The 27,549-nt window shown below is 48.4% G+C and overlaps 1 protein-coding gene and 1 long non-coding RNA gene across 3 annotated transcripts in view; both read left to right on the forward strand.

The window, feature by feature from the left end:
* Positions 1–22,906, forward strand: part of HK2 (hexokinase 2) — a 52,358-nt gene extending 29,452 nt beyond the window's left edge. For both annotated transcript variants that reach the window (XM_083753212.1, XM_083753211.1), the window contains exons 3-18: positions 2,264–2,412; positions 3,121–3,240; positions 4,149–4,244; positions 6,219–6,318; positions 7,788–7,971; positions 8,927–9,082; positions 9,443–9,676; positions 10,246–10,550; positions 12,045–12,193; positions 13,279–13,398; positions 13,828–13,923; positions 14,430–14,529; positions 14,838–15,021; positions 15,296–15,451; positions 18,534–18,767; positions 20,265–22,906. In XM_083753212.1, coding sequence (XP_083609338.1) covers positions 2,264–2,412; positions 3,121–3,240; positions 4,149–4,244; positions 6,219–6,318; positions 7,788–7,971; positions 8,927–9,082; positions 9,443–9,676; positions 10,246–10,550; positions 12,045–12,193; positions 13,279–13,398; positions 13,828–13,923; positions 14,430–14,529; positions 14,838–15,021; positions 15,296–15,451; positions 18,534–18,767; positions 20,265–20,409 — 2,528 coding nt within the window. In that variant the 3' untranslated portion in view covers positions 20,410–22,906. The remainder of the gene's footprint in view (positions 1–2,263; positions 2,413–3,120; positions 3,241–4,148; positions 4,245–6,218; positions 6,319–7,787; positions 7,972–8,926; positions 9,083–9,442; positions 9,677–10,245; positions 10,551–12,044; positions 12,194–13,278; positions 13,399–13,827; positions 13,924–14,429; positions 14,530–14,837; positions 15,022–15,295; positions 15,452–18,533; positions 18,768–20,264) is intronic.
* The window catches only part of LOC310851240, a 984,470-nt gene that overhangs the window by 169,152 nt on the left and 787,769 nt on the right, over positions 1–27,549 (forward strand). The gene's annotated exons all lie outside the window — the stretch shown is intronic.

A 27,549-nucleotide genomic window follows, 5' to 3' on the forward strand; every position in this document is an offset into this window, starting at 1 on the left:
GGAATGTGCTGCTTCGGCAAGGAGCTCCAGATGGTTATCTAGGCTTGCAAAGCAAGAAGGGAGAATTTCCCCTCGGGAAACCAAGCTGGGAAGCCTTTGTAAATGGGGTGGGGTGTGGGACGGTGGAACAGGCCGATGACCACGACCCAGAAAAGGGCTCACTGAGCCAGGTCTGAGCTCTACAACCTGTGTGGATCACCAAAGCTCAGCTTTGAAAGATCACAGAATTGTTGAACTGACGAGTCAGAAGGGACCGAAAGGGTCATCTAGTTCAACCCCCTGCAACGCAAGGGGAGAGTCTCTTTGAGCATGCACCAAGTGCCTTCTCTGACTTGTCAGCTGACACGTATCCCTCAGCTGCTTTCTAAAGAGAGGGGCCCAGCCATGGGCCTCTGAAGCCTCCTGTCCCCAAAAGATGGGAAGGACTTCTTTCAAATAGTCTTGTTCCTTTCCAGTCCCCTTTGCTGGTCTCTCTGCCCTCGTCCCACTTAATTGCTTCGTGTCGGAGTCAGAAAATAGTTTCAGGGATTTGAGTTGGGCCTTGAGTTGGCGGGGGAACAGTCCCATACATGAGGAACGGTTGTTTTAAGACAGACAAGGACCAAGGAATTTGCTACTTCTGCAAGGAGTGTCTGGTGCCTATCTAGGCTTGTAAAGCAGCAAGGGAGAATTCCCCTCGGCAAACCAAACTGGGAAGTTTTTGTAAATAGGGGATAGGGGAAGATGTGCCTCTCTCTTTCTGCTCTCATTTGAGGACATTTTCAGCCATATCATAGAATTATAGAATTAGAAGGCACCCCAGGGGTCATCTAGTCCAACCCCTTGCATTGCAGGAATCTCAACTAAAGCACCCATGACAGATGGCCATCCAACCTTTGCATAAAAACCTCCCATGAAGGAGATTACACAACCTCCCGAGGGAGACCGTTCCACTGTTGAACAGCTCTTACGGGGATGATTTGCTGGGGGCAACTCTTTGGGGAAGGGTTAAGCAATTCTCCCACCCCATATCTAGCCCACTAGTTCTCCCTGGCACCAGCCCCTGTTTCTCCTTTGCAGTCTTGAGTTCTGCTCTAGAGATCAGGGGGCACACCAGGGCCTTACACCCAAGCTTGGACATTGTGATAGGAGATCCTGCCAACACGATGAGGGGATCCCCGTAGGAAGCTGAGTGTATCTACGGCAGGAATCCCTTGCCATGAGAAGGGCTGTTTTGGTGCTCTCCTTGCCAGCTGGCCTGCAACTCTGAAGCAGGCAGGCACTGGGAGAACTCTGCATGGATTCGGCCCAGGCTTGGGGTCAACAGGGTCCTTCCTCTCCCCTCCCTGATCTGGGGTGGGTTGCCGAGGTCCCTGGTCAGAGAGTATTAATTTCGTATCTCCTGCTTGCCCTCTTCTCCACTGGCTTCCTTCCATAACTTGCACGCTGTTGTCGAAATGCAGAGTGACTCTCTGGCGTATCGGTTTCTGGGCCCCCACATTGATTCCTAGGAGCGAGGTGCTTTGTAGGGTTTCTTAAATTGAGGATTGCAGAAAAGAGATGTTGTTACGTACATCAGATGGGTTTCTAAGCTTTAGCAGGGTGCAGTCCACTGGGAAGCTTCTGTACATGTCATAGAATCATAGAATTGTAGGGGTGGAAGGGGAATCATCTAGTCCAACCGCCCACATGGCAGCAATAACAGGTAAAGAGCCCCTGACAGTCCCATTTCTCATGGATGTAAGCCCCCTATGTACAGTGGATTGATGTCAGTGAGGAATGGAGTCATGGCAGCCTCTAATTGATGTCTGATTGGTTGATTGTCTGCATGAACCCCATATGGCTAGAGCCCTCTCCGCAAGACCTGGAACTGCAGAATCACAGAGTTCCTGGCCTTGCCAACTTCCCTTTTCTGCAAGGAGAATTGGATGCTGAGAGAGGCTCTTGAGAAGCCAAAATGAGCCTGCGGGATCAGACCAGTGGCACACCTAGTCCACCACCCTGTTCTCACAGTGGCCAGTCAGATGCCTATGAGAAACCCACAAGCAGGATTCAAACACAAGAGCCCTCTCCTCTCTGGTTTACAGCTACTGGTATTCAGACGCTCTGCAGCCTCTGTGCCTGTGGAGGCACAGCATAGTCATCATGGCTGGTGACCATGGCTGGTAGCTTCTCAATCAATGTCTTCCAGCAGCTGCCCAGGCAAATCTAGTTCACCATCCAGGGCTTCTTACGCCTGGGAGTGAAACAGTCCCCATCTTTTCTTTTTTCTTTTCCATTGCAGAGGAAGGTAACTTCTTGGCCTTGGACCTCGGTGGCACAAACTTCCGGGTCCTGAGAGTCAAGGTGGCTGATAATGGCAGCAAGAAAGTAGAGATGGAGAACCAGATCTATGCTATCCCTGAGGATCTTATGCGGGGTAGCGGAGTGCAGGTGAGTTGAGCTGCCTTCTCTTGGCCATCTCAGGAACCTTTTAGCACCATTGCTCTTTCCCGTTGAAAAAGGAAGCTAAATCTGGGACGGTCATACTTCCCACGATGGGGAAGCAGTGACGAAGGACTGCAGAGAAAGGACCTGTTTAGATCTCCTGGGCCCAGGACAATTCGGCTTTAAATGGCAAAAGCAGCACCTTGACTTGAGCTAGGAAACAAGCTTGTCATCTGAGGGTACAGAATTGTCACCTGCTCCAGTCAGCTGCTTGCCTTCTCTTAATTTCACTCGATTTGTGATGGCTTCTTGGTCATTTGTGCAAATTCTCAACTCTTAGGGAAGCTGTTTAGAAACAGAGGGAGTTCTTAAATCGCACTGTTTCCTTGTGATGAAATGTTTTTGGGGAAGCTGATAGGATCCAGATTCATTTTCGAATCCTTTGACAAACGATTTCCAAGTCATTCAGGTTAAGCGGCAAGACAAAAAACAAAACAAAAATAGTGTTTGCAAATTTTCTGCTCCAAAAAAGGGTTCAGAATTCTGCAGTTTAGAATGAATGTTTCATTGTTAGACTCCAACTGCCAAGTTCTGGTTTCAATGGATGTATATACTGTGTGTATAGTATAGAAATAAATAAGGTGGGTTCTGATGCCACCGTTGTCTGACCACAGCCGGCCTTCCTAACTGTGTGTCTCCTTCTCCGCCCCGCAGCTCTTTGACCACATTGCTGAATGTTTAGCTAACTTCATGGACCAACTGGAAATCAAGGACCAGAAACTCCCTCTGGGCTTCACTTTCTCCTTCCCTTGCTCCCAGACCAAACTGGATGAGGTAAGCTTGCGACTCAAGTTCTCCTGGGATTCATGAGAGAGATGGTAAAGGCTCCAGGAATTTTGGAAGATTTCCTGCTTTAAACTTTGCCTCCTCCATGAATTCAGTTAGGAGGCTTTGGAGAAGCTAATTTCTTGGTACCTGATTTGCAACATATGCGGGTAATAATTCTGGTCTGCCGCGTAGGGCCATTGTAAGAACTTACTAAGATGATGTACATGGAATACTTTCAACATTCATGATATTACGAATAGTTAACCCCTGAGGAGGGTGTGTCAGTTTTTGAGTTCTTACAAATGCAGAAGTGGTATTAGGTGGCACCTAGAGCACCCCCAGCTCTGTCAGTCGAAGTGGCTGAGCGGGCATGTGCGGAGCAAGGTGATCTCACAGGTTTTTATTGTGATCTTTACCCACTCTTCCCAGGGCTGGTCCCAGGGCAAGTTTGAAATTCAGTATTCAAAAATTGAAACAAATTACAGTCCCAGGAGTTGGGTGGTCCAGGTAAGTCACATCTTGCTTGGGGATTATGTTCCAGGGAAGGCGCATGTACACAGAAACGTGTATACTCAAACCATTCCCTTGGAAGTGTCCCTGCCTGAGCAGTCTTACCTTCTGGAACTGACGCCTCAAACAGGTCTTACTCCCCCTGAGCAAGGCAGAGAGCTTTTAAGGCAAGGCAGAGAGCTTAAAAGCGCCTTCCATGCATTTGATCTGAGCTATTTCAAGCAGCCAGCCTTCAACTGTGTAAAGCTGAAATGGCACACATTAAAGGTGCATTAAGTTGTGAGGTACCTGTGTTACAAATATGATGTGGGAAAGTTCTCTCTGCTTTGGAGGCTGAACCTCTGTTTGCCTCCCCTGGCTGGCAGGCAGTTCCTTATTTCCTTTCCTCTCTTTTTCTCAAACAGAGCGTCCTCGTGACGTGGACCAAGGGATTCAAATCCAGTGGTGTGGAAGGCCGGGACGTTGTGGGCCTCTTACGGGAAGCCATAAGAAGACGAGGGGTAATCTAAGCCTGTTGCTGTCTCTAAGATAGTTTTTGTGTGTTGTTGTTGTTGTTGTTGTTGTTGTTGTTGTTGTTGTTGTTACATTTACCGTATATACTCGAGTATAAGCCAACTCGAATATAAGCCGAGGCACCTAATTTTACCACAAAAAACTGGGGAAACTTACTGACTCGAGTATAAGCCGGTTCACCACACCACAAATCTCCAGGTGGGCTGGAGTGCATGTGTGTGTGTGCGCATGCACACACACACACGGCAGAGGGGGCTTCTCTCCCCCCCAGCCCCTCCCGTCCCCCTGCCCCTATGCTGCCGAGAGGCAGAGGCTGGTGGCAGCAAAGGCGGCGGAGGAGGAAGGAGCAGCAGCCCAAAAGGGACCCTCACTCGAGTATAAGCTGAGGGGGGCTTTTTCAGCATAAAAAATGTGCTGAAAAAGTTGGCTTATACTTGAGTATATATGGTATACCCCCCATTTTCCTCCAAAGAGCTAAAAGGTGGCATACAGTGTCCTGCCCCTCCTCATTTAATCCACACGACAACCCTGAAAGGTAGGTTAGGCTGAGAAACTGTGACTGGCCCAGGGTCACCCAGTGAGCTTCAGGGTTAAGTGGGGATTTGAACCCTGATCTCCCGGGTCTTAGTCCAGCACTATGACCACCTCACTCTGCCCGTTCTAGAGCCAGGCAGCCGAATTCCTTTCATTTCCCCCAGTGTGTTGGAGGTGGCAGGGTGCATGCCTGTGGAATCGATTGGCATGAGATGGTCGCTGGATGAACAGGAGCGATATGCCCAGTTCTTCAGCCATGCCCAGTCCTTGGTCCTCTCTGGCATCTCCAGGGAGGGCTTGACCTGCAACCTGGAGAGCCACTGTGGGTCAGTGTTGACGCTCGCTCAGCTAGATGGGCCATTTCCACAGGAAGCTGCCTTCTCCAGAGTCTGAGCATTGGTCCCTCAAGGTCGGTGTTCTCCTCACTGGCTCTGCAGGATTTCACACAAGAGTCTGTCCCTGCACCACCTGGAGATGCCAGGTGGACACAGACATAACAGACGCCAACATGGCGGCTACTCCATACGCCTCTCATATCAGGCAGCTGCCACTGAATACCAGTTTCTGGGGGGCACAAGTGGGCCCTCCAGTCCTGCTTATGAGCTTTCCAAGGGACTAAGAGGGCCTCTGGCCTGATCCAGCTGCAAAGCTCTTTTTGCCTCCTTCTGAGCTTGTCAGCTTGGTGGAGTTCCAATTTCCCCTTGCGTGGGGTGGGGTGGAGGGCCCGTGTGTCAGGGCCCCTGGCCCCCATTCCCTTCCAGATGCCACATTTTCTTCTTACTTTTTTGGAGTCAGGACATTGCTAGATGTTCATGGTGCCTCGGCCGCCCTTGTGCAAAGTGCTTTGCGGGTTGGGGGCTGTGGTGCGGGGTGAGCAGGGCCTGGGACTGACCCATCCAGTTTCTGGAGCCTCATCCTGGAGGGGTAAAGTGGGTGGGTGTTTCTGTTTGGGTGTGTGTGAATGAAGTGAAAAGCAGCACAGTATATGCAGAAGAGATTTAAATAAGAAAGAAGAAAACCTGAGACACTTAGGAAAACCAAATCACACATTGTTCTGTGGAGAGGGGGTCTATGTGCCTGAATCTGTGATATTTAAGTTAAAATCCCACCAAAGAACATATAATTCTTTGGGATCCTCTGAGTCTTTGAGTTAATTTATGAGTTAATTTTTGTCAGCTAATGCCAAACTCCACATATTTTTATACCAAAGCAAAAGTTGCACATCCTGTAAGGTTTTCCATTTCGGGGCAGCTGAGGTTCTGGCAGCCACCAGCCTCCAGGTCAGGAGTTCTTGAGAACTGAAATATTTCAGTTGATCACACACACAGAAGCTGGAATAGAATATTTGAGTATTTTGGTCATTTCTTGACAAACAATTGTTCAGAATTTGAATCAACGGTGGCCTTTTCGAACTTCCTGCTCTGTAGGACTTTGAGATTGATGTTGTGGCTGTGGTGAATGACACCGTTGGGACAATGATGACCTGCGGCTACGACGATCACAACTGTGAAATCGGGCTGATTGTTGGTAAGAAGTCTGTGGGGAGAGGAGGGCAGGGACATTTCCCCCACCTTTGGAAAGCACCTGAATTTCCTGCGTACCTGAGGCCAGCCCGTTTCTTGCGTTATTTTGTAATATTTGTACACTAGGTAAAGGTAAAGGTACCCCTGCCCGTACGGGCCAGTCTTGACAGACTCTGGGGTTGTGCGCCCATCTCACTTAAGAGTCCAGGGGCCAGCGCTGTCCGGAGACACTACTGGGTCACATGGCCAGCGTGACAAAGCTGCATCTGGTGAGCCAGCGCAGCACACGGAAACGCCGTTTACCTTCCCGCCAGTAAGCGGTCCCTATTTATCTACTTGCACCTGGGGGTGCTTTCGAACTGCTAGGTTGGCAGGCGCTGGGACCGAGCGACGGGAGCGCACCCCGCCGCGGGGATTCGAACCACCGACCTTTCGATCGGCAAGCCCTAGGCGCTGAGGCTTTAACCCACAGCGCCACCTGCGTCCCTATTTGTACACTACTTGTCTGTAAAACAAAACAAAACAAATCTCGAAGTGGTTTACAATTAAGATAAAACAATAAAATTAACATTCAGAAGAATTAATAACAATAATTTAAGACTTTCCGAAAATAACAATAGACTGAAAACAGGTTAAAATGCAAATCAACTTTCTAAACATCTGAATAGGCTTGTCTGAACAAAAGTGTTTTTAGGACGCACTGAAAATAGTACAGTGAAGGTGCCTATCTGGTATCAATAGGCAGGGAGTTCCAAAGTGTAACTACTGTCAGACTAAAAGATTGAGTTCTTACAAATGCAGAATGGGCATTTTGTGGCACCTGTTGCATTGCCAGTTCCAACGATCAAAGCAGTCGAGGGGGCACATGTGAGGTAAGGTGATCTCATTGGTCAAGTGGCCCCAAGTTGTTAAGGGCTTTATATACTAATTGTAACACCTTGGACTTGATCCAGAAGCAAACCAGCAACTAGTGCTGATCTCTGAGCACAGGGGTTCGATGCTGACATGGCCACACTCCTGTCAGCAATCGTGTTGCAGCATTCTGCATTAACTGCAGCTTCCAGATCAAGTGCGAGCGAAGCCCCACACAGAGCGCATTGCAGCAATCCAGATAGTTTGATTCCTCCATCTCACACGCTGTCTTTTCACCTGCCAACAATATGTCTTAGAAAGTAGTGGCGGCTTTTATTTAGTCTCTTCTGATACTTTGCTTGCGGTCGCAGAGCCCCATGAGTGTTCTGGGCCAGAAAGGCCAGGAAATAAAGGAGGGGCAGGGGAACATGACACCGTCCAGCCTCCAGAAGCCAACCTGGCCAATAGCCAGGGATGATGGGGGCTGTCACTCAGCGGCATCTGGAGAGCACTGTAGTGGCTGCCCTTGGAAGTAGGGAAAGGGTGGGAGGCTCCAGCTGCAGGTTTTCCACTTTCATGGACTCTTCTAATCTCTCTCTCTCTCCCCCTCCCTCCCTTTAGGTACAGGTAGCAATGCTTGCTACATGGAGGACATGCAGCACATTGACCTTGTGGAGGGCGACGAGGGGCGCATGTGCATCAACATGGAGTGGGGAGCTTTTGGCGACGATGGGGCCCTGAATGACATCAGGACCGAGTTTGACCGGGAAATTGACATGGGCTCCCTGAACCCGGGAAAGCAGCTGTAAGTCATGTGCCTCAGCTGCGGTTTTTTTTTTAAAAAAATATTAACCCTGGGTAGCATCAGAAGGGCCTGCTGGGTCAGGCGGAAAGCGCCCCTTTTGCCCAGCGTCCTGTTCTCACAAATGCCTATTGCAGGAAACCAGCAAGCAGGCTTTGAGCACAAGAGCCTTCTCAACTCCTGTGGTTTCTGGCAGCTGCAGTGGGGCAGGAGAGCTGAAAAATAATCCACATCTGGCAACCAAAATGGCCCTTGGGTTTCAGCTAGAATGTGGGTAGACAAGTCTAAAAAGCAGGGACACAAATTTTCATGGTGGCTCATTTATCAGAAGTAATGTATCTCGCATTGACCCTGGAAGTGTACACTCCATTCTGATGTGTATTTAGCTCTAGGAAGGCTTGCCTAAATAAAAAGGTTTTCAACATGCACTGAAAAGAGTACAGTGAAGGCCCCTGCCTGGTATCAATAGGCAGGGAGTTCCGAAGTGTAGTGCTGCCACATGAAAAGATTGCTTGCTTGCAGGTGTGGAAGGAGTAACAGTGCCAATTCCGCAAATCAAAGCAGTTGAGAGGGCGTGTCTGAAGTAAGGCAGTCGCGCAAGTAAACTAGTCCCAATTTGATCCTGGGAATATGCTTGCTGGCTTAAAGCAGGATATTTCGCTGGTACCAAACAAGAACCTGGGAAGTGCCATGAAAGCTCTGCAGGGGTTTACACGGTTGTTGAGCGTTTCCCCTGCCCAAGTGCTCCATTTTCCTTGCGGGGGGAGAGGCACGGGATGTATGGAGGGGCTGTCACCTTTGTGGGCTGAGCTGCCCTACACATTCTTGCCACGATGGAGTCATACACAACCCAAACTATCCATCAAACTCCTTTTCAAGTTTATGGTGTGTTGGAGCTTCAGTTTCTGCTGCTGCCCAAACTCAGTCTCTCGCTCTCTCCCCTTGGGGTGTATCACAGGTTCGAGAAGATGATCAGTGGGATGTACATGGGTGAGCTGGTCAGGCTCATCCTGGTGAAGATGGCCAAGGAAGACCTCCTCTTCGATGGGAGACTCACCTCGGACTTACTGACGACGGGACACTTTGAGACCAGATACGTCTCTGCAATTGAAAAGTGAGTGAATGGGCCTTGCCTTGTGTTTTCCGTGCTCCTAAATCTGTAGCTTTCGTATAGCCAGAACAAATCCTCCATGCGCCTTCTCCGGAGGGATCCTAGGAGCCCATCCTCAGTGGCCGACTCACCTCCTTTTTCTCTGATTGACTGCAGTCAGCACAAGGGCTGAGACAGGCATCTCAGTGGCTGAAAAGCTCCCCTTTCACGCTGGCTGGGTGGCCCTGGGATACTGGGGACAGGGAGCCTGTTTCAGAAATAGTAAAGGACCTTTGACTCCCCACGACCCCAGAGCAACCCCTCTGCCGTGCAGGAGCTGCTGCCTCTTACAGACCCCCTTTGCTTGCCATCCTGGATTTGCAGGGAAAAGGAAGGCCTCCTTAAAGCCCAGGAGATCCTCACCAAGCTGGGCCTGGAACCGTCCCATGAAGACTGTGTCGCCACCCAGCGCATCTGCGAGATTGTCTCCACACGCTCGGCCAACCTCTGTGGCGCTGCCCTGGTGGCTGTGCTCCGGCGCATCAAGGAGAACAAGCGCGTTGACCGCCTGCGCTCCACAGTTGGAGTGGACGGGACGGTGTACAAGAAGCATCCTCAGTAAGTGGAGCAAGCAAAGCAGCCTTCATAGCAACGGGGTGTGGGCCATTTGGGGTTATTTGAAAGCAAGCCTCTTGCGTGCCAGTCCTAGAAGGAGAAGCTATCCCAGAATGCTCCCTCAAACATTCCTCGCAAAGTGCTTGGTTTGCAGCAGGGGCAGACTTTTGGTCTTTCAGATTTCAGCAGCACCCTGTGCAAGGCCAATATCCAGCTGCCCCCACCTCTCACCTTTCTTTCTGCATGTGCGCAACATGATAGTTGTTGCACCCTGTGGCACCCCCCTCAACTTGGCACCCAGTGCTGGGGAACTGGTCTCACTGCCCTAAATCTGCCTCTGTTTCCACACCCTTGATCACCTTGGCCCCCGTCCTCTTCACACACCCCAGCTTATCAAGATGCTCCTTCAACTGGGGTCTTCGCTGTCTGTGCTCAGGGAGTTCATCCTTTGGGGACGGAATCCATGGTCCTCCAGATGATGCTTTCTTTCCCTGTCGGTTAACACCAGTGATTTCTGGATGTGCCATGGATGTGTTTGTAATGGTCCTGTTCTCTCTCCCTGCCTTGCACAGCTTTGCCCGCCGCCTTCAGAAGATGGTGCGCCGCTTCCTGCCCGATTGCGACATCCGATTCATCCGCTCAGAGGACGGGAGCGGGAAAGGCGCAGCCATGGTCACTGCGGTGGCTTACCGGCTGGCAGCCCAACACAAAGCGCGCCAGAAGATCTTGGATCCTCTGAGACTCAGCCGGGAGCAGCTCCTGGAGATAAAGAAGAGGATGAAGGAGGAGATGGAGCGGGGCCTGGGCCACGAGACGCACGACGAGGCCACCGTGAAGATGCTGCCCTCTTATGTCTGCTCCATCCCAGATGGAACAGGTAACGTGGGTTGAAGATAGTGGACAGTGTCCTTGGCCAAACCCGGGTGGCCACTTGTGTGCATCACTTGTATTGGGGCAGGACTTGGGAGACACGGTTTCAAATCCCCACTGAGGCATGAGCAAGTCACAGGGCCATTTTGCGGATGAAATGGGCAGGAGAACTATGTGACCACATTGGTCTCCTTGGAGGAAAGGTGGAATCTAGGAATAAAAGTAATTAATAGTAATATTTGACCCCGTTTGGCTTATGGCGTCTAACCGTGGGTGTGTCAATATGTGACACAGTGGTTGTGGCGGCAATTCTGGCCTCTTTTAATGGGGTGGGAAATGATGCTGTTTTTCCAGAGTGCCATTAATTTACCGCCTCCTTTAAAAAGAGGAGTGGAGGATTCATGGAGGACAAGGCTATCAAAGGCTGCGAGGGGCTCTGCCCTGCCACTGCAGTTGGAGGTAGCTGCTGAATACCAGTTGCTGGAAGCCACAGGAGAGGAAAGGGATATTGTGTTGGAATCCTGCTTGCAAGAGTTCGAAAAAGTCTCTGTCAGACACCTTTAGAAGTGGATGCATTGATCACTACTAAGTCTTGTGTCTGAATTTGCTGGTGTCAGAAAGCTTTCTGTTCTGTCGACCTATTTCCCTCCCTCTTCCCTCTCCTCCTCAGCAAATCCTTTTTCTATGGACCCCGTGAAACTGTTGGAATAAGCGACATGACTTTGCATGGGGCAAATCTGGAGCGCAATAACATTTTGCTTTAGAAGCTCTTGTTCTTAAGAATGTAAGAAGAGCCTACTGGATCAGGTCGATGACCCACGCAGTCCAGCACTCTGTTCTCAGAGTGACCAGCCAGGTGCTTCCTATGGGAAGCCAGCAAGCAGGGGCCAAGCCCAGAGCACTCTCTCCTCCCGTGGTTTCCAGCGACTGAGATTCAGAAGAGTTGCTGCCTCCAAGACAGGGCCATCCTGGCTAGTAGCATTGTCCTCCATGAGGTTGTCTAATCCTCTTAAAGCCATCCTGGTTGGTGGCCATCACAGTCTCCTGTGGGAGGGAGTTCCATAGTTTAACTCTGCAGTGTGTGAAGACATACTTTCTTCTGTCTATCCTGAATCTTCCAACATTCAGCTTCATTAGAAGCCCACAAGTTCTAATGTTGTGAGAGACGAAAACCGTTTCTCTCTCCACTTGCATAATTTTATAAATTTCTACCAAGTCATCTCTTACTTGCCTTTTCTCTAAGCTAACAAATCACAAACGCTGCAACCTATCATTTCACTTTTCTCCACTGCCCTTTCTGGAGTCAGAAAGGAATTTTCACTTGTGCCAGGTTAGTTAGAGCAGCCTCTGCCAACCTGTATCTCAACACCCATACTAGAAGGCAGGTCTAACACATCCCACCCAACTTAAAGAGACCACAAATGGTCCTCTGGGTTCAAGTGTCCTTGGAAGATGGAGGGGAGAGGAGTGCTGATGGCAAGTGTGTCTGTTTTTGGTTCAGAAAAGGGGGAGTTCCTGGCCTTGGATCTCGGGGGCACAAACTTCCGGGTGCTGCTTGTGCGCGTGCGGAATGGAATGCGGCGAAGTGTGGAGATGCACAACAAGATCTATTCAATCCCTCAGGACATCATGCAGGGGACAGGAGATGAGGTGAGCAACTCAGTGCAACACTGTGAGAGGGATTAAAATGGGGGCTTTGACTTCTGAGAGGGTCAGAGAAAACGGTAGCTGAGCAGGAGAGCTCTTGGTTTGCATGCAGAAGGTCCTGTCAACCACAAGATCCTGTTCCACACCGCTGGGAACACCCACAGCAGCCAGAAGGGATGGTGGAATGATAGATGTCCGACCTGGTAGACCAGGGATGGGGATCCTTTTCTGGCCAAAGAGCTGCCTTCAGGGCCTGTTATATCAGAACTCCTTTTTGCAGAGTCCCTTTTCTTCAGATGGTAAAGGCCCTGAGTGGTGTTTTTACAGACAACCATTCAAGCTCATTGCTTGCAATCTGTGTGTTATTATTTGAGACATTATTTGTTACATTGGATTTGCACTGTGACAAAGGCTGGGTCCCTTAGGCTGGGTCCAGTTTCCCTGGAACGTCTCTCTTCTCCACCAAGAAAAAAAGACATTTCTGCCTGAAATGTTTCCTTGAGCACTTTGGGCAATGAACCTCATGCTAAGCCCTTGCTGCAATGGGGTTGTGCGGGCCGAATTAACTATGACATAAAATATGGTTTATTCAGAGAAGGGTCTCAGCCCCACCCTGGAGCCTGAGCCTTAGTGCAGCGATGTGCATGCACTCTATGGAGACCGAGGCCATCCTAGCCTTTGCAAACCTGGTGTCCTCCAGGTGTTTTGGACTACAAGTTCCATCAGACAGCACAACTAATGGGAGTCGTAGTCCAAAAGCACCTGGAGGGCTTCAGGTTGCTGGAGCCTGGCTTATCCTGTCCCTCCGCTGACCTCCCTCAAGAGCCCCCCACTGCCCTGTCCAGAATGCAGCCCTTATCCCACGATGAGGAAGTTAGTGGCTGCATTCCCAAGATTGCTTTAAATGATGTTGGTAGTTTGCAGAAGAACTTTAAATGCATGATGGCTTCAAATGATGATGGTCGTTTGGTCCAGGATAGAGAGCAGCTCAGTCCTGCTCACTTTGTGATGCCAGCAAGACCCACCTGAGCTGCTCAGCTGCTCTGAGCCATCTTATCCCGATTCCATTTTGCACTCCTGCCTTTCAGCTCTTTGATCACATTGTCCACTGCATTGCTGACTTCTTGGAGTACATGGGGATGAAAGGCGTGTCGCTGCCTCTCGGATTCACCTTCTCTTTCCCTTGTCACCAGAACAGCTTGGATGAGGTGAGCTTCGTTTGTCTTCTCCCTCCACCGTAAGTCATTCCTGCAAGCACAACATGCTAGCCAGCTGCAAAAAGGACAAGACAATGTGTTTTACAACAAAGCTGGCTTGTTAGGCTAAGTGGAGCTATCAAATGCAATCTCTGGCAGAGATTTGGGGGAAAGGAAACTAAATGCTGGCAAACATCACGCTAAATGAGCCTTCCTCAATCTGGTGCCTCCCAGATGTTTTGCACTATTGTCACATTGGTCCCTGCATCGTACAGGCTTGGGTTGATGGAAGCTGTAACCCAATCAGGAGGGCACCAAGATGATCCTAGGATACAGTTCTTGAATTGCATCCTTTTGCTTCACTGTACCCTTGACAATTTTGTGTTTGCATAACTTCTTTCTTCTTCCTCCTCCTCCTCTTTCTCTTCTTCTTGTCTTAAGGCAATTCTCCTGAAATGGACCAAAGGTTTCAATGCTTCTGGTTGTGAAGGGGAAGACGTGGTTAGCCTGCTGAAGGAGGCCATTCACCGGAGAGAGGTGCGTTCCTGTCAGACAAGTGTGACAAAATATGCAACTTGTGCCTCAGATCAGCCTCCATACCTGAGGATGGGGAAGTAGCCAATGTAACACTGATTTTAAAAAGAGATCCTGAAAGTATCAGGCTGATTAGCTTAACATCTGCCCTGGGAAAACTGGTGGAAAGTATTGTTAAGGATAAAATAACCAGGCATATAGAAGAACAAGCCCTACAGAAGCAGAGCCATCATGGCTTCTGCAAAGGCAAGGCCTGTCTCACAAACTTATCAGAGACCCTAAAAATCTAATAAAATAACTTATTGGTTGTGATCAGAGGAGTACTGACCCAACAAGCAGTGACTGTGCCGTTGGAATGGCCTCTGCAGATCGATGCATGCCTAGTTTATTTTGTGTACTTGATCCTTGTTTCTGTGTTGGTGGTGGTCACCCCCCCCCCCGCTGAATTTTGGAAAGATTCTGGCTTTCATTCAGCAGCTGAGGCCAAACCTTTGCTCCCTCTTTCTCAGGAGTTTGACCTGGATGTGGTGGCCGTGGTGAATGACACAGTGGGCACCATGATGGCCTGTGCGTACGAAGACCCCTTTTGTGAAGTTGGGCTCATTGTCGGTAAGGTTTTGTTTATTCATTTATTTAATGAAATGTATAAGTATGCATAAGAAATGTATAAGAAACACACAGATATGAATGTGTGTGCACGTGTGTTCACATGTGTGTGGTAGCCAGACCTGCTTTTGGCAATGCCCACAGCTGTCTTGTGAGCACCATGCGGCTGGCAGAGGGTGAACGCAGCCCTCAGGCCACAGAAGTTTGGCCTGAGGGCTGGTCTGGTCCCTGTTTACTACCCTGCCCACTTGCAGCAGGGTGTCCCCCCTCCCCCCCCGTGTGTGATGCTGATCTGTGTTGTGGCTTCCCAGGCACAGGCAGCAATGCCTGCTACATGGAGGAGATGAAGAACGTGGAGCTGGTGGAAGGGGACGAGGGCCGGATGTGCATTAACATGGAGTGGGGGGCCTTTGGCGACAGTGGCTGCTTGGATGACTTCCGGACGGAGTTTGATGCCGCCGTGGATGAAAACTCTCTCAATCCTGGGAAGCAAAGGTGGGTGGGAGGTTTTCCCTCCTCTTCCTCCTCCTCCTCCTCCTCCTCTGTGTTTAATACATACCAGCCTCCCATCAAGGACTCTCTGTAGGGGATGTTTCAGGTTTGCTAAAGTCCTTGTTCGCTAAGCTCCTCCCGATGTTCTTATGGAGGGAGGGTATCTTCCCATGGATGCTTGCCTCTCCATGCTGATCATGTTTACCTCTAAACTGAATTTCCCTCGCAGCAAAAAATAAAAATGAAATAAAAAACCCCTTCCCCTTTACTGTCTTAGGTTCGAGAAAATGATCAGCGGGATGTACTTGGGTGAAATTGTCCGAAACATCCTGATTGATTTCACCAAGCGAGGCCTGTTGTTCCGTGGGCGGATCTCCGAGCGGCTGAAGACGAGGGGAATCTTTGAGACCAAGTTCTTGTCTCAGATTGAGAGGTAGGTTGGGGGCAAAATGGTGGGCTGGGCGGGAACAACCTAAAGGCAAGAGCGGTTTGGAAGTGGAGCCAATTGCCTCTCCCACCCTCTGGAGGTATTTAAGCAGAGGATGGGCAGGCTGTCTGCTGGGGTTGTGGCCATTTCATCCTGTATCACAGGACTAGAGGACCTCTACTCCTGCAAACCCTTTGTCCCCTGAGGCCACGTTCACACGATATGCGTAAAGTGCTGTGATACCACTTTAAACCATTACGACTTCCCCAAAAGAGCTTGGGGAGCTGCTGTTTGTTACGGTGGGTGAGAGTTGTGAGGGGGCCCCTATTCCCCTCCCCTAGATACAATTCCTGGAGTGGTTTAACAACTAGTCCCTCTTCCCAAGGAACTCTGGGAATTGTGGTTCTGGGAGGAGAATAGGGGCCTCCTAGCACTTATCTGTACCCTTAAGAAACTACAGTGTCCAGAATTCTTTGTGGGAGGTTGTGACTGTTTAAAGTGGTATCATAGCGCTTTAAATGTATTGTGTAAATGTGGTCTGAGTCTTGCAGGAAATTTTCTGTGGAAGAGGTTACTTATGAGTGACTCCCAGTCTTCTGGGTGCTGGACATTAGCACTGGCCAAAGTGTGGGTGGGAATGACAAGACTCTGCAGGGCAAGGCAGAAGAGGAAGCGATGTGTGAGGTGATCCTTTGGGGAGCCTGCCAGGGCCATTGTAGAGCTGCCCAGTCGGGGCTGCATGGCTTTTTGGCGTAGCCAGAGAATCAAACATTGAATCATAGAATCATAGAGTTGGAAGAGACCCCAAGGGCCATCGAGTCCAACCCCCTGCCAAGCAGGAAACACCATCAGAGCACTCCTGACATATGGTTGTCAAGCCTCTGCTTCAAGACCTCCAAAGAAGGAGACTCCACCACACTCCTTGGCAGCAAATTCCACTGTCGAACAGCTCTTACTGTCAGGAAGTTCTTCCTAATGTTTAGGTGGAATCTTCTTTCTTGTAGTTTGGATCCATTGCTCCGTGTCCGCTTCTCTGGAGCAGCAGAAAACAACCTTTCTCCCTCCTCTATGTGACATCCTTTTATATATTTGAACATGGCTATCATATCACCCCTTAACCTCCTCTTCTCCAGGCTAAACATGCCCAGCTCCCTTAGCCGTTCCTCATAAGACATCGTTTCCAGGCCTTTGACCATTTTGGTTGCCCTCCTCTGGACACGTTCCAGTTTGTCAGTGTCCTTCTTGAACTGTGGTGCCCAGAACTGGACACAGTACTCCAGGTGAGGTCTGACCAGAGCAGAATACAGTGGCACTATTACTTCCCTTGATCTAGATGCTATACTCCTATTGATGCAGCCCAGAATTGCATTGGCTTTTTTAGCTGCCGCGTCACACTGTTGGCTCATGTCACGTTTGTGGTCAACCAAGACTCCTAGATCCTTTTCACATGTACTGCTCTCAAGCCATGTGTCACCCATCTTGTATTTGTGCCTCTCATTTTTTTTGCCCAAGTTCAATACTTTACATTTCTCCCTGTTAAAAATCATCTTGTTTGTTTTGGCCCACTTTTCTAATCTGCACTGCGTTACCAGCGTTCATATGTTTGTTTATATTTTACAAGATTTATGCATACTTGATTGTTAAAAACACACACCTCCAAACAGTTTGTGAAAAAGATAAAATAGCAAAATTATCAATGAGAAAAATGAACAAAAATAAATATAAACTTTTTAAAAGTTGAAATCAGATTAAAACTTTCTGAACATCCAGGCGGGCTTGTCTAAACACAAATGTTTTTAGCAGACACCTGCCTGATGTCCAGAGGCCGGGAGTCCCAAAGTGTAGCTAAGAGACCTAGTCCTTACAAATGCAGAATGGGAATTTTGAAGCACCTGAAACAGTACCAATTGTACAGATTGAAGAGGTCAGCAGGGCATATGTTGGCTCAGGTTATCTTGCTGATAAACAGATCCCAAATTGCCAAGGGCTTTGTATACTAATAATAACACCTTGAACTTGGCATAGGAGCAAGTCAGCATTAAGGGCAGATCTCTGAGCACAGGTGTTCTGCGCAGACAGGGTCTCCCTCCGGCCAGCAATTGTGCTGCATCATTCTGCACTGACTGCAGCTTCCCACCTATGTGGCTCTCGGTGTGAGATTTGCTGCCACCTGGTGGCTAGTCAACCTACTGCATAGCATTCTCTCACTGGCACTCGAATTCCAGTGGTATCTCCCTTTGGGCACAACTGGGCAAGACGTTGACCCCGGGGCCAAAGCCTCTTCCCACAAACATTAGCAAAGGAAATATGTGATACGATGTCTTCGTGATGTTTTCTCTCGATTAGCAGCAAGGCTGGAAAAGAGGCAGGGTGATACAGTGGGACTAGGAATGCCGGACGAGGGACTGGGAGACCAGGGTTCAAATTGCCATGAAGCTCACTGGGTGACCTTGCACCTTGGGTCACTCACTCTCAGCCAAACCTACCTTGCAGGGTTGTTGTGGCGATTAAGTGAAGAGGGGGTAACCCTGTACGCCACCCTGAGCTCCTTGGAGAAAAAGGGATGTGTGAATGCAATGGCACTGCAAAGCATAGTGATATCACCACAGGGCCCTCTTTTCTGAAGGGATGTGATGGGCAGAACTGGACTGGCATGCTCAGCATTGCAGGGTCTGTTGCTGCGTCTCACTAAATATTTGAAATATTTGAATGAGGGGCTAGCATGGTGTATTCCTTTGGAAGCAGCTCTCCAGGAGTCTGCAAGTTTTGGCCAACCAAAGTGCACGTTCTTCCCGACCTTGCCCCATACCTCCAAAATGCAGACGGGGTCTGGGACAGCCCCCAGCTCTGAGCACGGAGGGAGGAGGGGGACACTGCATGCTCTTGGGTGGTCCAGGAAGAAAAGCCTCTGTTATTACCTGGTTTGGTGCTTCTGCAGTGCCTCCTAGCTTCAGGTGCCTGAAACTGCGGTGCCCCTTCCTGCTCTACAGTTGGCAACTGGACTGCCTTCTGTCCATCCTGGCGTAGCTGTCAAGAAGCGCCTGCCTCTGCCCCTCCCAACTTTCTCTCTCTCTCTTGACCCCTCCAGCGACCGCCTCGCCCTCCTCCAGGTCCGCTCCATCCTCCAGCATCTTGGACTAGAGAGCACCTGTGATGACAGCATCATCGTGAAAGAAGTCTGCACAGTGATTGCCCGGCGTGCCGCCCAGCTGTGTGGGGCAGGGATGGCTGCGGTGGTGGACAAGATCCGAGAGAACCGTGGGCTAGACTCCCTGAAAATCACTGTCGGCGTGGATGGGACCCTGTACAAGCTCCATCCTCAGTAAGTCTCTCTCCTTTCAGCAAGACCTTGCCTCTGGGAGGACTCGAAGGATAGTGTTGGATCTGCACAGAATTGGGAGGGGCGTGTGTGTGTGTGTGTTAATCAGGCTTTCTCTGGTTCTAGGACTTTAACCCATTCACCCAGAGTTGAGTGTATGCTTTTTGCAATAATATTCCTTCACCACAGTCACCCCATCCTGCAACCTGATTCTGTGCAATGTTTTGTTCTCTGAGCTCCTGGCATCTCCTGATCCCGGTGTGGCTTTGCTTCAGCCTCCTGCTTTTGTTTGCAAGCAGACCTGCAGCAAAAATAACTTCCAAACTCTTGTATGGTTTCAACCAGCCTTCCTTCCTCTATGTACAGTTGAAATTGTGCAAGTTAAATGTGCGTAAGATGTGGTCTAACTGTACAGTGTTTTGCATGAAATTAAGTGAGGGGGGACAGGGGGAGAAGATCAAAACTCCTTTACTTCCCATGTCTGCAAATACTTCAGATTAGAATTGATGGTACTTTTATTATTAATGGTAGGGCAAAGAAAATTAAGCCATAAGCAGCTTAAAATATAAAAGGGAGGGAGGAATGGGTGGGGTGACCAGGATAAGACAGGAGCCTGCAGTGGGGTGTCTGACTGGCTGGTCAGGCAAATTCATAGAGAAGAGAGCTATTGGTAGCTACCAGACACATTGGCTATACTCTGCCAAATTGAATTAAATATTGGGCGGGGGGGGCAGGTAAGCCCCACCCTGCATAATTGATCACAAGAAACGACACACACATGCCATTTGAATGGCAATGCCCATCAGCTATTTTTTTTTTTGGGGGGGTGGCCCCCTCAAATATTTTATGGGGGGGGGGGACCTTGTCCCCTAGGGCTGACTCCTATGCCAGAGACAGCACTGCTTCTGAATGCCAGATGCTGGAGGCCACAGGAGGGGAGAAGGAGGCTCTTGTGATCAAATACTGTTTTGGGCATCTCCTTGGCGACTGAGAAAAACAAACCCCTGTGTTGCAGTGAGAACCAATCACAGAAATAAAGACACAGCACGTAGGCTAATAACTGTTAGAGCATATGTAATAGAATAAGGATATCATTCAAAAAGTAGAAATAAATCCATATTAGAGTTCATATATACGTTGAGCCGTGTGTTCAAGATAGGCGTCAAAGGTCAGTCTCACAATGGTTATTCAAAGGTTTCAACAGAAGACGTCTCAAAAGTCTAAAAAGCAAAGTATTCTCAATCTTTTTCAAAAGTTTCATGTTCTGCGCCACTGCATATATGTTACACTGCATATATGAGCTCTAATAGATTTATTTCTACTTTTTGAATGATATCATTATTCTATTATATATGCTCTAACACGTTATTAGCCTACGTGTTGTGTCTTTATTTCTGTGATTGGCCACTGTCAGAGCAGGATCCAGAAGAGCTCTCCTCCTGTTCTTACAGCTAACTTCCTCCTGGCCCCAACTTATTCTACTCTCCCTTTTCCCGGCAGCTTCTCTACCGTCATGCGAGAAACCGTGAAGCAGCTCTCTCCTAAGTGTGAGGTGACCTTCCTCCAGTCGGAAGATGGCAGCGGCAAGGGCGCAGCACTCATCACTGCTGTGGCGTGCAGAATCCGGGAGGCGGGCCAGCACTAGGCCCCCAGGTCAGGAGAGCTGGGCCCAGCGGATCCCCAGCTGCGCCCGCCCCTCACTCCGCTCAAACCCTTGATCACCGCTGGCCGGATCCTCGCTTTACTTCTTCTCCAAAGATGCCACTCCTGTGACCCAAGGCCCTACATTCCCCATGCAAAAAGTGTCCCCTTTGCCCCTCTGCATGCCATATGAGCACATATCGAGTCAAGCATCCCGTGGTGTCTGCGTGTCTCCCTCACACCACTGCTGGTTCAAACCCAAAATCTCTCTCTCTCTCTCTTGCGTACACAGTGTTGGTGTTAGATCTCACCTGTTAACCTCTCCACGACCTGTGTCTTCCGTTAAAAAAAAGTGGGCAACCGGGACACCCGCGTTGCCACTTTGCAACCTGTGGTCTCTGTCTGTGTCTGTTTCCAAACTGCAGGATCAGTCCTAGCAGAAGAATACAAAAGAAGGGCAAACCTGGCTTGAATATTGGGCTTGAAGGATCAAGGTGTTGCTGTTTCCATGAAAGCCACGGCATCTCATTGTTATCACTAGTGTTGTTATTTTTAAAAGCACAGGGTATACCCATTTCAAGAGTAGAATGTCCGTGGAAGGGTGCTGAGTCCAGGGAACGTGGGAGCATTCTGCTGTCAAAAACACCTGTTTGCATTTCATTTCAAAGTGCTTCATTGATCTGAAGACGCAAGCATGTGCCTGGAAGTGTTTTAGGGCTCCTGGGGTGGTCCTGTCTTCCAGCCTGCTCTTCCTCCATGGGCACTGCAGCTTGGTGGATAGCGTGTGTGGAGGGGCTTGCCTGCACATCTGGGGGTTTGGTGACTGGGATTGCATTGTCCCTGCTTTTTGCTGCTACTCCTGTAAATAGAGCAGTCGCCAAACAGAAGCTTGTTTACCCCCCTCCCTCAAAGTTTTGCATTGCACTATCTTTTTACCTGGGTTTGGGGAATAACTTATTATATTTTGTCTGTGAAAATAGCACCTTCACCTTACCTCACAACTGGCTTGACACTTTGAAACAAATGTCTTGCGAGCTGTACCTCTCTTTCTGTATATAGTTGGGGGCCGGGTGTGGGGGGCAGGGATTCTTGTGTGAATAATAGTGTTGGCAGGAGTGCAGGGCTGAAGAGCATTTCAGGGGTTCTGACAAGCAAAAATGTTTCTGAGGGTGGGGTTGGTGGGAGGAGGGGTGGGCAGGAGCAGTGGATCAAGACAGGGAGGAAAAAAACAGGAGAAGAATACTTGAGACAGTTCAGGGCTAATCAGAGGAATATGAAAATGTGAAGCCTATCCGTTAGCAGAAGGCGAAAACTGGCCACATTCTTATCACCACTACTGGAACTTCAATCTCTCTCTCTCTTTCTCTTTGGGCTCAGTCCTGCAAACACGTTTTCTGGAGCCTCTGTTCCTTTCGGAGGCGCACGGGTTTGCTGCAATGAATCGAGGCTGTGCAGCTGTGGGGCAAACTTGGGCTGTCTCTTTCACCTGCTACTCGGTTAGCATTGGTGGAGCAGGATAAGGGCTTAACCTGTTTGGGAAGGGCAACGTTCTGCATCTCTTAAGCATGCCATAAATCCACTAGTGGCCACTTTTAGCCCTGAGGCCACGAGAGATACAGTGGGAAATGAATGGTTGAATGTAGAATGTGCTCCAAACTTTTTTGGATTCTCATTTTAACTGGCAAAGGCTATCCCTGAGCCCTTCTTATTGACTTCACCAGTTTGTTTGTTACTGAAAGGAGGAAATAGATGGTTTGCTAGTGGGAAATTGCTACTCTGGGAGAAACCGCCAAGCAGTGTGTTTGTACTACAATAAAGAAAAGAATATTTTTGGTATCTATTTAATGCAAGACAATGCCTGCCTGTGATGTACACAAGAAATCCTTGGTGAGGCTGTGAGTTTGAAGATAGATTTCCCCCTCTATTTTTTTATCTTTATATCTGTATCTATATATTTATATGGTTTGGAATAACTAGTACCAAAAGAGCATCTCCACTGGTGAGATCCTGAGGCAGATGAAAAGCACATTACTTTCTCCTCTTTTTTTTAAATGTTAAATGTTTGCATATTTTATAAAAGTTTCAAAGTTGCAATGAAGATGAAAATTCTGAAAATAACCTCTGGGTAGAAATGGCAGGCTGGGAATCTGAGGAATGTCCCAACATCAAGATACATCAAGAGTATTTTTGTAATAAAAGAAAAAGAATTGACCAATGCAATACCAAACAGCTTTACGTAACAGTTTTACTGGAAATAGTTATCCCATACTGCTGAAAGAATTGAAACGCAAGTCTTTGATCTATTGTATAATGGGGAAATTGATCATAATGTATATTTTTTTAACTTGAATATTACGTGGTTGCTGGATTGTACCTCCTCTGGAAAAAAATGTATTTCACTAGTAGTGAACTTTCTTTGTTGAACAGCAGGTTTTTATTTGATGGTGATTGTTTTATGAAAAGGGAAAACCGTAGCAATAAAATTATGTTTTGTGTGACAATTTGGGTCCAGACTCTCTGCCACAGTTCCATGAGGTGAAATGCAAAGGTCCCTAAATCACTTGGCCAGATTTTGAGAACATAAAAACAATTCTGCCGGTTCAGAGCAGTCGTGGTTCCACCTGGCCCAGTGTCCTGTTCCCAACAGTGGTCAGCCTTTGGGAAGCCCACAGTAGCTGCACCCAGGAGGTCCTGGCTAGCTCTTAAGACTAGCAGCCATCAATAGGCTTCTCTATCGATTTGGCCTAATTTTCCTTAGCTGTGAAAGGGTCTCCTGCACTCTGCACCTACCAGCTGTTTGGCTCTACCATGAGAGTTTCCGCAAGGAGCAGAATCTCCTTCAAGGCAGCCTCTGGAGAGTTTTTCCAGCAGGCTGGTGGAAGCTGCTATATAGACTATTTTTAATTCAGAGACAGCTCCTCTGGGGGCTGGGACGGTCCCATCCCTATTCTGTATCAGCCACAAGAGCAAAAACTCCAAAAAATAAAATTAAGGGCAGTGATTGGTACAGAAAACTAGAAATGTTGGTGCGGGGTAGTGAATTGGAAAAAAGCTCCAAAATACTTTCCCTTTCAGAATTATCGGTGAAATGATGTCAATTGCAATCTAGCAATGTTCATTCTGAAGTCTGAATCTGTTCTGTTTTGGTAGGATGATACTGAAGTCTTGAACATTATTTGTAAGGTAAATAATAGCCCTTTTGGGTTGGAGTCAGAGGATTGTAAAGTAGGAAGGGACTTGCCCAACCCCCCTGCAATGCAGGAATCAGCAAAAGAATCTCCCCAACAGATGAATTGACCTCTGTTTAAAGTCTTGGAGTCTTGGTTGACCACAAACTTGACATGAGCCAGCAGTGTGACGCAGCAGCTAAAAAAGCCAATGCAATTCTGGGCTGCATCAATAGGAGTATAGCATCTAGATCAAGGGAAGTAATAGTGCCACTGTATTCTGCTCTGGTCAGACCTCACCTGGAGTACTGTGTCCAGTTCTGGGCACCACAGTTCAAGAAGGACACTGACAAACTGGAACGTGTCCAGAGGAGGGCAACCAAAATGGTCAAAGGCCTGGAAATGATGCCTTATGAGGAACGGCTAAGGGAGCTGGGCATGTTTAGCCTGGAGAAGAGGAGGTTAAGGGGTGATATGATAGCCATGTTCAAATATATAAAAGGATGTCACATAGAGGAGGGAGAAAGGTTGTTTTCTGCTGCTCCAGAGAAGCGGACACGGAGCAATGGATGGATCCAAACTACAAGAAAGAAGATTCCACCTAAACATTAGGAAGAACTTCCTGACAGTAAGAGCTGTTCGACAGTGGAATTTGCTGCCAAGGAGTGTGGTGGAGTCTCCTTCTTTGGAGGTCTTGACAACCATATGTCAGGAGTGCTCTGATGGTGTTTCCTGCTTGGCAGGGGGTTGGACTCGATGGCCCTTGTGGTCTCTTCCAACTCTATGATTCTATGATTCTAAAAACCTCGAGGGATGGGGACACTGCCACCTCAGTATTGATGGCATCCGGTTTTAATTCTTTTCCCACCCTCAACTTAAGAAAAATGCAGGTTAGTGTTTGGAGGAATCTAATGAATTGGCTGTACAGTGGTACCTTGGGTTACGAACTTAATTCGTTCTGGAGGTCCGTTCTTAACCTGAAACCGTTCTTAACCTGAGGCGCTCTTTCACTAATGGGGCCTCCTGCTGCCGCCGCCGCCACACGATTTCCATTCTCATCCTGGGGCAAAGTTCTCAACCCAAGGTACTACTTCTGGGTTAGCGGAGTTTGTAACCCGAAGTGTTTGTAACCTGAAGCGTTTGTAACCCAAGGTACCACTGTATTTGCATCTTACTAGTTGCATATAATAGACATTACCGTAAACTTTTCAAATTTAGAAACATAACCAATTTTGTTATTTTACAATGACCTATGGCACTTCATTTCCATGAAAGCAGTACAATTTAGGCTTGGCTATGCTACTGTTTGGTGGGACGCTGGTGACACTGTGGATTAAACCACAGAGCCTAGGACTTGCCGATCAAAAGGTCGGCGGTTTGAATCCCCGTGACGGGGTGAGCTCCTATTGCTCGGTCCCTGCTCCTGCCAACCTAGCAGTTCAAAAGCACATTAAGTGCAAGTAGATAAATAGGTACCGCTCCAGGGGGGAGGTAAACGGCGTTTCCGTGTGCTGCTCTGGTTCGCCAGAAGCAGCTTAGTCCTGCTGGTCACATGACCTGGAAGCTGTACGGCTCCCTCGGCCAATAAAGCGAGATGAGCGCCGCAACCCCAGAGTCAGTCACGACTGGACCCTTTACCTTTTTATGCTAGTGTTATGTATGTTAATTCCACCCGTGCCAGAAATGTCTACAAATGCTAACTAATGAATTGTCACTGGTAACAACCAGTCATTGAAATGTGGGAGGACAACTTCCTTGGTGACGCCACATACACCCCAGGCCTCTGTTCCCCCAAATGCTGAGTTAGCTGTTCAGCCTGGGTACCACTTCCGATTGCAGGTGATGGATTATTGCATGCTGTGATGTCCCCTATGTAGAAGATTCCTACGCACACAGGGAGCAAGTATCTCATTGGCTAAGCCATTGTTTCCCAACTGTGGGTCATGGTTTTAAGAAGTAAAATTCAAAATTATAACTTGTAATCCCTAACTGGAATGTTGAATACCTCTTGCAGCTTGGGTCTTCAGTGTATTATAAAGCCTGCTATTCCCCTCACAGTGCTACGATTTCCAGAGTTCTCTGGGAAGGAGGGTTGTTAAACCACTCTGACTCTCCCAACAACTCTCAAAACCCTTGACAAATGACACACTTATGTAACCCGCATGTTTTTGGAATAACTTTTTATAGCTCATGAAGCAATATTCTGCAGCCAGTGCCCTTGCATTTCCTTAAGCAAAACTGGAAATAACATTCCAAGTGCCACAAATACGTCAACAAATTCCACATCAGTAGGTTGAGTAAGCTTTTGCCTGGATGGCTCAGGTAATGTTTATGTAACAGGCAAGCTTACCATTAAAACTCAGGAAGCAGACGGCTGCCAAAGACCCACAGTCCAAAATTCATGTGACAAAATATCTATGGGTCACCATACCAAGCACATTCGGACTTCTGGGTTGCTGTACTGAAAATGGTGGAAGCCAGTGGGCTAGACTACAGTCCTACCCCCCCCCACCTGCATCTGATTTTCTACATGGAGGTTAAGCACAGGTCCCCAGTTGCAATCCAAAGTTTTGCAGCGCAGTGACATATTTCCCTCTCCAGCCCCTACTTGTGGAAATGTGGCTTGAACTCCTCTGTAGAAATGACATATGAAACAAGATCTTCCAGGAGACTTCTTGGCTGCTACACTATGAGCAAGTACGGAGGGGAGAGTACTACTCTTGTGCTCAAATCCTGCTTGTGGGTTTCCAGGAAGAGGCACCTGGTTGGCAGCCATGAGAACAGGATATTGGCTGAGAGGCAGGCTCTTCCTGTGTTCTAATGTTCTATATGGAAACCCATATTTTCAAAACATCCCAGCCATTTCTGTAGCTGAAAAAGTTTGGCTGCCACAAGGATTAAAGTGTATTCATAGGGAACATTTCTCCTGGGTGTGGCAGTGCATCTCTTCTGGAGTTGAGGAATGCAGCACTGGAAATCCCTGCCCAATTGCAAAAAGTCCAAACCATTAACCAAGATGGCTACTGAAGGCTCTGTGGAAATGGCCAGTTTGTGGCCAAGCTGCAGAAGGGGGTTTGGAGTGGGAGGCCCCGTCACTAACACAGCTGGGAAGCCTCAGCTGGCTGTGTTTCTTCTTCCAGGGCCATTTAATGAACAGTCTTGAGGACTGATTCGCACAAACACACATTGCCTGAAGACCTACATGACCAGTGAGAACTAGGACTGAGGGGAAGTTTCAGAAATGCTTCTTTACGCAGCATGTAGCTGAACTATGGAATTGGCTACCACAAGATGCAACAATGGCCACAGAAGGATAGCTTTAAAGGGGGATTTGATAAATTCATGAATGGAAGGCACCATAAGAACATAAGAAGAGCTTCCAATGGCCTTTCTAGTCCAGCACTCTGTTCTCACGGTGGCCAACCAGATACCTGTGGGAAACCCACAAACACAAGAGCCCTGTCTCCACCCGTGGATTCCAGCAACTGGGATTTGGGACCTGCTGTGGAGGCAGAGCATAACCGCTGACAGCCCTCTCCTCCATGAATTTGTCTAATCCTCTTTCAAATCCATCTAGGTTGGTGGCTTCCCATCAGAGGGAGTTAAACTATGGAACTCCCTCTGATGGGAAGCCACCAACCTAGATGGATTTGAAAGAGGATCCATCTATGTGCTTCCCAGGTTGGGAAAGGCTGATACTTACTAATAGCAAACCAATTCTAAGTTCTGATCCTTATGTAGTCAAACCACAGGTTTGGTTTGCAGAAATGCAATGTTTACGGATGTACCATTTTTTAAAGGGAAAAAAACCTAAAGAGGGAAAACACAAAAATGTTGCATGAGGACTCAGCATGCTCAGTGGATAAAGCATAGTGACTGACTGTTGGGAAGGGAAATGGAAGATGTTATCCTGAAGGAGGACATGGACTGATGGATGGAACTATGAACAGGAGCCCTCCACTCTACTCAGAGTCGAC

The sequence above is a fragment of the Podarcis gaigeae genome, assembly GCF_964106915.1.
Source record: "Podarcis gaigeae genome assembly, chromosome: 8".
NCBI classification, from domain to species: Eukaryota; Metazoa; Chordata; class Lepidosauria; order Squamata; family Lacertidae; genus Podarcis; species Podarcis gaigeae.